Here is a 13,142-nt window from a genome sequence, read left to right as displayed (position 1 = left end):
ATTCTTCCACATCCTTACCCTCTGCAAGTTCTTCAGCGTCCTCCAGCACACAACCCTTGTCTATATTCAATTCTAATCAGTTCTTCATGCCATACCATCACCTCGCTAAGTCCCAAACATTGTAATAAAAGAATGACAGTGCTTAAATTCAAACTCATCTGTGTTTTAATGTATTTGAACTCCACTAAATTATTACAACAAAGAAAATTCAAGTAAATCACTTCCTCAAACAGAGATACAACCTGTTCACTAAAACTCATTAATTAGATTTAATTGTAAAAAAAAACTCACTTAAAAGGTGATGCACGATATTCTCAGGTTCTCAGACAAAATGAGAATAGAAATATAGGTTGAGTACCGTTATCTGAAAGGCTGGAGCCAGGTGGTTTTGGATATTCGTATACAGTATATAGTGAGATAGCTTGGGATCGCTGTCATTTCTGACAATACTTATGTTCTACCAGTAAGCAGTCTTTGTATTACACTTGTTCATCACACTCATGTACTTAACAGTAAAAATTATTGCATAACACTAATGTAATGAAAATATAAACAAAGGCAGCACAGCCACATTAGGAGAATACCTGAATCAGCTGGTAAACAACAACAAACAACTACAGGTTTTCAGTGTCCACCTATAATGCCATGTTTTGATTAAAAGGTTACGAAGAGACAATATAGGAGGAGAATTAGGCCATTTGGTCCATCGAGTCTGCTCCGCCATTTCATCATGGCTGATCCAATTTTCCTCTCGGCCCCAAGCTCTTTCCTTCTCCCTGTATCCCCTCACGCCCTGACCAATCAAGAATCTATCAACCGCTGCCTTAAATATACATAAAGATTTGGCCTTCACAGCTGCCTGTGGCAAAGAGTTCCACAGATTCACCACTCTCTGGCTAAAGAAATTCCTCCTCATCTCCATTCTAAAAGAATTCCCCTCTATTCTGAGGCTATCTCCTCTGGTCTTAGACATTCCCACCATAGAAAACATCCTCTCCACATTCACTCTATCAAGGCCTTTCACCATTCGATGGGTTTCAATGAGGTCACCCATCAATCTTCAGACTTCTAGTGAATACAGGCCCAGATTCATCTAATGCTCTTATTATGACAAATCATTCAATCCTGGAATCGTTTCTGTTAACCTCCTTTGAACTCTCTCCAGTTTCAGCACATCCTTTTGAAGATAAGGGGCCCCAAAACTTTTCACAATACTCCCAGTGAGGCCTCACCAGTGCTTTATAAGTCTCAACATTACAACCTTGCTTTTATATTCTAGTCCCTTGAATTGAATGCCAGCATTGTATTTGCCTTCTTCACCAAAGACTTAACCTACAAGTAACCTTTAGGGAATCCTGCACATGGACTCCAAAGTTTCTTGGCACCTCAATTTTTTAAAATTTTCTCTCCATTTATAAAATAGTCAACCCTTTCATTTCTCCTACCAAAGTGCATGACTATACATTTCCCAATACTGTACTCCTTCTGCCAGTTCTTTGCTTATTCTCCTAATCTGACCAAGTCCATCCGTAGCCTCTCTACTTCCTCAAAGATTCCTACTCTTCCACCCATCTTCATATTGCCTGCAAACTTTGCAACAAAGCCATCAATTCAATCATCCTAACCACTGACATGTAACATAAAACATGTGACTAGTGGGGTACCGCAAGGCTCAGTGCTGGGACCCCAGTTGTTTACAATATATATTAATGACTTAGATGAGGGAATTAAATGCAGCATCTCCAAGTTTGCGGATGACACGAAGCTGGGCGGCAGTGTTAGCTGTGAGGAGGATGCTAAGAGGATGCAGGGTGACTTGGATAGGTTAGGTGAGTGGGCAAATTCATGGCAGATGCAATTTAATGTGGATAAATGTGAAGTTATCCACTTTGGTGGCAAAAACAGGAAAACAGATTATTATCTGAACGGTGGCCGATTAGGAAAAGGGGAGGTGCAACGAGACCTGGGTGTCATTATACACCAGTCATTGAAAATGGGCATGCAGGTACAGCAGGCAGTGAAAAAGGCGAATGGTATGCTGGCATTTATAGCGAGAGGATTCGAGTACAGGGGCAGGGAGGTACTACTGCAGTTGTACAAGGCCTTGGTGAGACCACACCTGGAGTATTGTGTGCAGTTTTGGTCCCCTAATCTGAGGAAAGACATCCTTGCCATAGAGGGAGTACAAAGAAGGTTCACCAGATTGATCCCTGGGATGGCAGAACTTTCATATGATGAAAGATTGGATGAACTAGGCTTATACTCGTTGGAATTTAGAAGATTGAGAGGGGATCTGATTGAAACGTATAAAATCCTACAGGGATTGGACAGGCTAGATGCAGGAAGATTGTTCCCGATGTTGGGGAAGCCCAGAATGAGGGGTCACAGTTTGCGGATAAAGAGGAAGCCTTTTAGGACCGAGATTAGGAAAAACTTCTTCACACAGAGAGTGGTGAATCTGTGGAATTCTCTGCCACAGGAAACAGTTGAGGCCAGTTCATTGGCTATATTTAAGAGGGAGTTAGATATGGCCCTTGTAGCTAAAGGGATCAGGGGTATGGAGGGAAGGCTGGTGCAGGGTTCTGAGTTGGATGATCAGCCATGATCATACTGAATGGCGGTGCAGGCTCGAAGGGCCAAATGGCCTACTCCTGCACCTATTTTCTATAAAAAGAATCAATCCCAACACAGTCCCCTGTGGAACACCACTTGTCACTGGAAGCCAACAAAGAAAGGCTCCCTTTATACCCACTCTTTGCCTCCTGCCAATCAGCCACTGCTTTAACTATGCTAGATTCTTTCCTGTAATGCCACGGGTGTAAGATAGGTATATTCCAAAAACAAAGAAATACCCAAATGACAAAATGGTACAAATATGGCTGACAAGGGACGTCAAAGCTAAAGTCTTTAAGAAAGGAGGGAGACAGCAGAAAGGAAATTATAGACCAGTTAGCCTGACTTCAGTGATTTGGAAGATGTTGGAATCAATCATTAAGGATGAGGTTATGGCATACTTGGTGACACAAGGCAAGATAGGACAAAGTCAGTATGGTTTCCTTAAGGGACATCTTGGCTGACCAACCTTTTGGAAATCTTTGAGGAGATTACATGTCAGATAGATAAAGGGGATACAGTGGATGTTGTATATTTGGATTTTCAGAAGGCCATTGACAATGTGCCACATGAGGCTGCTTACCAAGTTATGAGCTCATGGTATTACAGAACAATTACTAGCATGGTTAGAGCATTGGCTGATTGGAATGAGGCAGCATATGGGAATAAAATGATCCCTTTCTGGTTGGCTGCCAGTGACTAGTGGTATTCTGCAGAGGTCAGCATTGGGACCACTTCTTTTATGCAGTACATCAATGATTTAGATGATGGAATGGATGGCATTCTGCCAAGTTTGCAGATGATACAGAAATTGGTGGAGTGTCAGATAGTGTAGAGGAAACAAGAAGGCTGCAGAAGGACTTAGACAGATTAGGAGAATGGGCAAGGAAGTGGCAAATGAAGTACAATGTTGGAAAATGCATGGTCATGCTCTTTGGTAGAAGAGATAAATGTGCACACTATTTTCTAAACGGGGAGAAAATCCAAAAATACGAAACACGAAGTGACTTGGGAGTACTTGTGCAGAACATCCTGAAGGTTAACTTGCAGGTTGAGTCGGCGGTCAGGAAATCAAATGGAATGTCTGCATTCATTTCAAGAGGTCTAGAATACAAGAGCAAGGATGTGATGCTGAGGCTTTATAAGGCACTGGTGAGGCCTCACCTTGAATACTGTGAACAGTTTGGGGCTCCTTATCCAAGAAAAGATATGCTGGCATTAGAGAGGGTTCAGAGGAGGTTCACAAGGATGGTTCCAGAAATGAAAGGGTTATCAAATGAAGGATGTTTGATGGCTCTGGGCGTGCACTCACTGGAATTTAGAAGAATGAGGGGGGATCTCATTGAAACCTTCTGAATTTTGAAAGGTCTAGACAGAGTAGATGTGGAAAGGACCGTTCCCATCATGGGGGAGTCTAGAACAAGAGGACACAGCCTCAGGATAGAGCAGCATCCATTTGAAACAGATATGCTGAGAAATTTCTTTAGCCTGTATTTAGTGCTGTATTTGTGGAATTTGTTATCACAGGCAGCTGTGGAGGCCTAGTTATTAGGTGTATTTAAGATGGGAATTGGTAGGTTCTTCATTAGCCATGGCATCAAAGGTTATAATATGAAGGCCGGGAAGTGGGACTGAGGAGGGGATAGAAGTATCAGCCATGATTGCATGGTGGAGCAGACTAGATGGGCCAAATGGCCTAATACTGCTCCTCTGTCAAATGGTCTTCTGGTCTATGGTTACTCCAGAATCTCATGATTCTTGAAAGATCATTGTTCATGCCTCTACTATCTCTTTAGCCACCTCTTTCAAAGCCCCAGGGTGTACAAGTCCAGGTGACTTATCTACCTTGAGACTTTTCAGTTTCCCAAGAATCTTCTCTCTCATAATGGTAACTTCACATACTTCATGACCCCTGACAACTGGAACTTCCACCATACTGCTAAATCTCTTCCACAGTGAATACTGATACAAAATACTTATTCAGATCATCTGCCATTTCCTTGGGCCCAATTACTACCTCTCCAGCATTAATTTCCAGTGATCCGATATCCACTCTCACCTCTCTTTTACACTTTATGTATTTGAAGAAAGTTTTGGCATCGCCTTTGATATTATTCACTTGCTTACTTTTGTATTCCATCTTTACCTTGTCAATGACTTTTTTTTTTAGTTGTCTTCTGTTGCTCTTTAAAAGCATCCCAATCCTCTAACTTCCCATTAGTTTTTCTCTATTATATGCCTTCTCTTTGGCTTTTATGTTGGCTTTGACAGTTGTGTTATGTTTTCTTTAGAATATCTCTGCCTCTTTCGGATGTATACGTCCCGTGCCTTCTGAATTGCTTCCAGAAATTCCAGCCATAGCTGCTCTGCCATCATCCCTGCCAGTGTTCTTTTCTAATCAATCCTGGCCAACTCCTCTATCATACCTCTATAATTCCCTTTCGTCCACTGTAACACTGATACCTCTGACTTTAGCTTCTCCTTCTCAAATTTCAGGGTGAATTTGACCATATTATGATCACTGCCCCAAGGGTTCTTTTACCTTAAGCTCTCAGATCAATTATGGTTAATTGCACAACACTCCATCCAGGATAGCTGATCTTCTGGTTGGCTCAACTACGGGCTGCTCTAAAAAGCAATCTCGTAGGTACTCTAGAAACGCTCCCTCCTAGAATCCAGCACCAACCTGATTTTCCCAATCTACAAACATATTGAAACCCCCTAAGACTATTTTAACATTGCCCTTTTGGCATGAATTTTCAATTTCCCATTGTAATTTGTAGACTGCATCCTTACTACCGTTTGGGGGTCCATATACAACTCCCATCAGGGTCTTTTTACTCCTGCAGTTCCTTAGCTTTGTCCACAATGACTCAACACCTTCCAATCCTATGTCACTTTTTACCAGCACTGGCCCCTCTGCTTTCCTGCCTGTCCTTTCGATACAATGTGTACCCTAGGACTTCAAGTTCCCAGGTATCAACTTCTCTCAGCCATGATTCAGTGATGCCTACAAGTCATACCTGTCAATCTGCAACTGTGCTACATGTTCTTCTACTTTATTCCGTCTACTGTGCACATTTAAATATAACACCTGCAGTCCTGTATTCACTCTTTTTGATTTTGTCCACCTTTTACATTGCAACTCATCCTGTTGACAGCAATTTTGCCCAATTAAAAGCCTCTCCTCAATATACATTGCTTCTGTTTCCTCTGCCTTTCCTAGGATACTTCTTGAATTAAAATATAGGCAGCTCAGAACAGTAGTCACACTATGCTCAACCTTTTGATTCCTAATTTATCTGAGGTTTACCAACATCTGCCTCCACAAACACTCCACTAACTGTTTTGGTGCTCTGGTTCCCCTCTCCCTGCAACTCCAGTTTAAACCCTACCATGCAGCATTAACAAACTTGAGTCATGATGAAGGGTCTTGGCCCGAAACGTCAACTGTACTCTTTTCCATAGATACTGTCTGGCCTGCTGAGTTCCTCCAGCATTTTGTGTGTGTTGCTTTCCCACTAGGATATTAGACCCCCTCCAGTTCAGGTGCAAACCATCCCTTCTGCCCATGTTCCATCTTTCCTGGAAGACAGCTTCATGATCCAAAAATGTATGCCCTCCCTCCTAAACCAACTCCTTACCCACATATTAAACTATATAATCTTCCTGGTTCTGACCTTACTAATACATGGTATGGGTAGCAATCCTGAGATCACAACCCTGGAGGTCCTGCCCTTTAACTTAGCACCTAACTCCCTGAATTTCCTATGCAGAACCTCGTCGCTCGTCCTACCTACCTCACTGGTACCTACATGGAGCACGACCTCTGGCTATTCACCCTCCCACTTAGAATGATGAGGACTCAATCAGAGACGACCCAGGCCATGGCACCCAGGAGGCAACATACCATCCAGGAATTTCATTCTTGCCCACAAAACCTCCTGTACATTCCCCTGACTAACGAATCCCCTATCACCACCGCATGCATCTCCCCCCCCCACCCTTCTGAGTCACAGGGGCAGAGGTCAGTGCCAGAAACCCAGCCACTGTGACTTTCCTCTGTTAGATCATTCCCCCCCAACAGTATCCAAATTAATATCAACACACATAAAAGTTGCCGGTGAGCGCAGCAGGCCAGACAGCATCTATAGGAAGAGGTACAGTCGACGTTTCGGTCCGAGACCCTTCCTCAGGACTAACTGAAAGAAGAGATAGTGAGAGATTTGAAAGTGGGAGGGGGAGGGGGAGATCCAATTTCGAAAATCTCCCTTTCAAATCTCTCCCTATTTTCGGATCTCCCCCTCCCCCTCCCACTTTCAAATCTCTCACTATCTCTTCTTTCAGTTAGTCCTGACGAAGGGTCTCGGTCCGAAACGTCCACTGTACCTCTTCCTATAGATGCTGCCTGGCCTGCTGCGTTCACCAGCAACTTTGATGTGTGTTACCTAGACCTTTTCTTTTGCTTTCTCTGAGTGAAGGCTCTCTTCATTGAAGCCTCGAAGAGCTGCTTTGCTCAAGATCACCACTCTGACTCTGTCCACTCAGATGATAGCTGCAGCGATGATACATTACACCCTTTCTATATTTCATTTTTTTATATATAAAGGTCTTATGTAAGATACGAAAACAATCAGCACTGTTAATTTGTTCTGGTGTTAGACTTTCATCAGTGGCAATCTTTGCAAATTCATCAATGAATTTCCCATAGCTTTGTGATCAGCAAATGCTTTATCTTATCTTTAAAAATTTAACGCTATACATTTTCTTAAATTTCTGCAATCAGCCTACGGAATATTCACAAATACTTTTAATTTTCAATTTGTTGTGATAGATCTTTGCTCGTTTCATGATCAGCATATGTTCACTCTGACGCTGATGAATCCATTCTTTCAATACATAGTCAAGATCATTTTTCACTTCAATGCAGTTTTTTCCTATTTTTTATTGACTTCTGTTCTTTACAGATGTGAGGTCACTTCTCGGAACTGTCCGTGGAACACATTGTCTGGGAACCTTCCAAGCACCTTGCGGAACTTTCCATTTGTGACGTCATATCAGTGCACAAAAAAATTTCAGACTTCGAAGGTTCTTGGATTTTGGAATTTCAGATAAGGAGTAACTCAACCTGTATCTTTAATTTCACATAGAGATCAGAATCAAATTTATTATCACTGACTTATTCTTGATATACGTGTGCTAGTGATAATAAACCTGATTCTGATTATGACATGAAATTTGTTTTTTTGCAGCAGTAGTAAAGTGAAAAAATATCAAATCTATAAAGTACAAAAGTAAATAAATAATGCAAAAATAAGGTAAAGTAGTCTCAACAGTTCAAGGAATCTGATTGTGGAGCGGAAGAAGCTGTTCCTAAATTTTTCAGTACACCTCTTCTGATGGTGGTAACACAAAGAGGGGACTCAGAATCACGTTTAATATCACCGGCATAAGCCATGAAATTTGTTAACTTAGCAGCAGCAATAATACAATCACAATGCAATAAGTACTAATAGAGAAAAAAAACTGAATTACAGTAAAGGTACAGTAAATATATATATAATAAATTAAATAAATAGTGCAAAAATAAAACAAAAAAAGTAGTAAAAGTGTTCATGGGTTCAATGTCCACTCAGAAATTGGATGGCTGAGGGGAAGAAGCTATTCCTGAATCATTGATTGAGCACCTTAAGGTTCCTGTACCTCCTTCCTGATGGTAACAATGAGAAGAGGGCATGTCCAGGGTAACAGGGGTTCTTAATGATGGACGCTGCCTTTTTGAGGCATTGCTCCTTGAAGGTGTCCTGGATACTACAGGGACCCATGGCCATGATGGAACAGACTAAGCGTACAGCTTTCTGTAGCTTATTTCAATCCTGTGTGGTAGCCACCCACCCAGCCCCCATACCAGATGGTGATGTAGCTAGTTAGATTGCTTGCCACGGTACATCTGTAGAAATTTGTGATTGTTTAAAGTCTCAGATGGTGAGGATCTTTAACGATGGATGCTGCCTTCTTGAAGCACTGCCTCTTGAGACATCCTTGATGGTGGGGAGGTTGCACCCGTGAGGAAGCAGACTGAGTCTATAGCCCTTTGCAGCCTCTTGCGATTTAATCCTGTACACTGGAGGCTCCATACCAGCAATCACTCAGAATGTTTTCCAGGTGACATCTATAGAAACATGCAGCAGTTTTTTGGTGACCTATCAATCTCCTCAAACATATAATGAAGTAGAGCAGCTGGCATGCCTTCTTCATGTTTCATACAATCAGCGGGTTGGGCCCAGGATATATCCTCTGAGATGTTGACTTCCAGGAACTTGAACCTGCTCACCCTTTCCACTGCTGTCCCCTTGATTAAGGGCAGCTGTGTGTTCTCCTGACTTCCCCTTGCTTAAGTCCACAAAGAGTTCCTTGATCTTTTTGACGTTGAGTACGAGGTTGTTATTGCAACACCACTCAACTAACTAATCAAGCTCTCTCCTGTAAGTCTCCTCATTGCCATCAGAGGATTTTGCCAACAACAGTGGCATCATCTGCAAATTTTTAGATAATGTTTGAGCTGTGCCTAGCCACAGTGTAATGAATGTGGAAAGAGTAGAACTGGGTGCTAAGCACAAATCATTGAGGTGCACCTGTGTTGATAGTTAGCAAGGAGAAGTTATTCCCTATACACACTGACTGTGATTTCCCAATAAGGAAGATAAGGATCCAGTTGCAGAGAGAGGTACGGAGACCTAGGCTTTGAAGTCTGAGGGAATGATGGTCTTGAACACTGAGCTGAAATCGATAAAATTGGCGTGTGTTTTACTCTAGTATGGTGCTCCAAATTAGAATGGGGTCAGGAAGATTGTATCCACTGAGAATCTGTTGTGGTGATAGCAAATTGTGGCAGGTCGAAATACGTTTTATTATTTTCTTATATACATAATGCATTACGTATAGCAGTGTATTATGTATCTTTCATAGTATATCATGATCTAATATTCATAAGAACATGTGAACTTGAACAAGAGCACTTGGGCTTGAGCCCGCTCCAGCATTCAAAGTTCAAATAAATTTAATAAATGCCTTAACATTCATTATCTTGCAGGCATTCACTGTAGAACAAAGAAATACAATGGAATCAATGAAAATCTACACACAAGCAAAGACTGGCAAACAATCAATGGGCAAAAGAAAACAAATTGTGCAAATGCAAAAAAAAACTAATTAGTGTGCTCAATGAGTAATATTGCTGATCCAATAATCACATGAACTCCGTATTCCTTAGTGATATTTCACCTTCTGTATTTGCCATAACAAAAAAATTCAAAACCTCTTCTTCCCCTGCCTTTTGTTGAAGAGTATCCATAGACTCATGACCTTCAGACAAAATCAAAATCCTCTCATCGCTGTCTTTAAAGGACAACGAGGATTTTAGTCTCAAAACTTCAAAAATTACCTCTAGTTGTAGACTTTCCCTGAAAAGAAAGCACAGATCCACATCCAGCTTGTACAGCCCCCCCAAATTCTATTGTGCTTCAGTCAAGTTGCCACTTACTCTTACAAACTTCAGCAAGTACAAGCCTAGCCAGCCTAACCATTCTGGATACCTGTCTAATATAACGAATAGATATCACATGATCATTGAACACAACCTATGACTCACTTTCAAGGACTTTGCAACTCATGTTCAAACCATCACTTATTTACTTGTTCATTTATTATTACTTGTTTCTTTTTATATTTGCACAGTTTGTCATTCTTTGTGTATAGTTTTTCATTGATTCTATTGGACTTTTTTGTTCTACTGTGAGTGCCTGCAAGAAAATGAATCTTAGGATAGTATTCGGTGAGATATATGTACTGTGGTAATAAATTTACTTTGAATTTTGAACCTGTGTATAGATACATTTTGTTTATATAAATTCAAAAACATTAGCTTATTCTTTCTAGTTTTGTTTCGTTAAAGCTAAACATGGTTTGGAAAAATGGCACAGAAATGCTTCCTATGACCTAAATAAAACTTTTAGATAGAAAAAGTCAAATCTTCAAAGTTTAAGTAAATTTTATTATCAAAGTACATATATGTCACCATATACAACACTGAGATTCATTTTCTTGTGGGCATATTCAATAAATTTATAAAATAATAACCATAACAGAATCAATGAAATATCACCTAACTTGGGTGTTCAGAGTACAGAAGACAACAAATGGTAAATACAAAAAAAAATACCCAATAAATATCACAAACTTGAGATGAAGATGAAGATGAAGAATCTTCAGCAAACGTTACAAAATTACACAATAGGTCAAGAATTCGCTTGAGTGGTCTTCACAAACAAGCAACTGATAATATTTTGCATGCAGCCAATCATTGGGCTGTTTTACTATACAAGCACCAATTTATGTCCAACAAATCAATGCCTCTGGTGGAGATATGCCATATCAATATCTTAGGTCAAAGTTCATAGTAAATTTATTATCTAAGTACTTTTGTCACCATACACTTTATTGAGATTCACTTTCTTGTAGATATTCACAGTAAATACAAAGACAAACAATAGAATCAATGACAAGCTGCACACAGACAAAAAAATCAATATGCAAAAGATAAAATAAAATAATAAATAAATATTAAGAACATGAATTGTAGAGTTCTTGAGTTGGGAGGCGGGGTGGAGATACGTCTCTACCAAGGGAGGTTTAAGGCGCTCCTTCCCTCCGCTTACCTGCAGGTCACCCTTGGGCAAGGTGTAGCACCTGCTTAGCTCCCCAACCCCCAATCAGGGTCACATGAAACCATGGGGGCAGGTGATGGATGGTCATATAAACAGCTGGTGCATATCACAGTCCCAGTTATGCGACCACTGACACCAAGCAGACAATCTCTGAAGAGTACTGATAAGGCTTGGGGTCACTCATCCTGTAAACCACTTCTGCAGAAAAATTTGCCAACAACATTCTTGGTCATGGAAAGGCCATGATGGCCCATGTCACATGGCAAAGCACATAACAAATGAGAGTTCTTGAAAGTGAGTCCATAGGTTGTGGAATCAGTTCAGCATTGAGGTAAGTGAAGCAATCCTCACTGGTTCAGGAGTCTGATGGTTGAAGGGTTAGAACTGTTCCTGAACCTAGTGGTGTGAGACCTAAGGCTCCTATCCCTTTTAACAATTAACACCTCCAAATTTTCATATTCTATAATTTTGAAATTGCAACCTTAAAACAATATCCACAAATATATTGTTATTTAATGCTCACCTTGTAAAACAAAGCATTGTCGTATTCTTCATAATTCATCATTCACAATTACCACATTCACTAATGCCTTTAACAGCCGGTGAAATGGGAAAAGCTGCTTGTTCCATGGGGTTTACACACAATTTTGTTATAGTCTTGAACATTTCTACTTCCTATTGATCATTCACAATCAGTAATGCCCTTAACAGCCAGTGAAATTAAATACTTCTTGTTCCACACAATTTTGTGGCATTCCCTATTCAGTAGAAGACAATGCATTTTTAAAATGTGTTTGAATCTGTAAATTAAAAGTAAGACTATCCTTACCTTCTTGTCTTCCTGCTCATTTGCTTGCCTCTTCTCCTGACTGTGGCTGTCAGTGAGAGTTGCCCTCTCCTCTTGCTGCCCATCCTGCTGCTGCTGGTGGTGGTGTTGTTGCTGCTGCTGACAGCCGCTGCCTCCAGACCCCTGAGCGTGGGGGATGGGCTCCAGGCTCCCGTTCTCCCGACACTGAGAAACTCCGTTTACATCCATCTCGGTCTCCCGAATTCACTACATGGCACAAGATTTAAAACAACAAAATCAGGATCGGCTTCACGCCACCTTTTCAAGCCACGGGCAGGACACAATGCGAGCTTCGCGCCCGGGAACCGTGGCAAAATCGCAGACTTTTGAATTTGTCCTTGTGCAATGGCCTTCAGTCGCCCTGAAGAAAAAGCAAACGCTAACTAAGCAGATGAACTCGGCGTTCAGTGGGCAGGGCTAATTTACTTTATACCATCGGGTATGGGGAACAGCTTCCACCACAGCTCTGGACCCATCCCAAAGTTACAAAAGACGAGGGGAGGGGGAGAGTGATAAAAAAAATTCCCAGGATTATTGCAGTGTGTCTGATGGTGTGCTCGCTTTAAGAACCGCTTAGAAGAAATGACAACCAAAAGTTAAAGCCCCTTCCGAGGGAATGGCGAAATATTAAAAAAAAAGCCCACGCGACCTCGAAAGGCGGATGCAAGAAACGAGTACCCAACCTGCGAGATGCGGTGCGGGCGCTGACACTCCGGCATTTACACGGCTAGCCGGGTTCCACTGGTGCTCATCTATCCTCTGTGTGACCGTGGCTCTCGCACTCGCACTCCGCCCGCGTCGCGCCACGCAACCCCTGCACAACGAGAACCGGGGTGAAGAGAATGCAAGGGGGAAACATTCGGAGGGGGGGGCGGGTAATCAAAATCTTTCCTCTCCACTCCTGTCCTGAAAAACCTACTGTTCCCAGTTTCACAAATAAAAGGGCCAAGCATTAT

The 13,142-nt window shown here is 41.5% G+C and overlaps 1 protein-coding gene across 1 annotated transcript in view; it reads right to left on the bottom strand.

Annotated features, from left to right (window-relative positions):
* The window catches only part of LOC140212421 (RNA-binding motif, single-stranded-interacting protein 3), a 1,294,896-nt gene extending 1,281,963 nt beyond the window's left edge, over nt 1-12,933 (bottom strand). Inside the window, exons 1-2 of the mRNA XM_072283183.1 lie at nt 12,870-12,933; nt 12,169-12,393 (exon numbers count right to left, since the gene is read on the bottom strand). Of these exons, the coding sequence (XP_072139284.1) occupies nt 12,169-12,375 (207 nt within the window). The 5' untranslated portion in view covers nt 12,376-12,393; nt 12,870-12,933. The remainder of the gene's footprint in view (nt 1-12,168; nt 12,394-12,869) is intronic.
* Nucleotides 12,934-13,142: the final 209 nt, after the last annotated feature.

This window comes from Mobula birostris, chromosome 19 (genome assembly GCF_030028105.1).
Source record: "Mobula birostris isolate sMobBir1 chromosome 19, sMobBir1.hap1, whole genome shotgun sequence".
Classification (NCBI taxonomy): domain Eukaryota; kingdom Metazoa; phylum Chordata; class Chondrichthyes; order Myliobatiformes; family Myliobatidae; genus Mobula; species Mobula birostris.
This window is presented reverse-complemented; position numbering and strand designations above follow the sequence as displayed.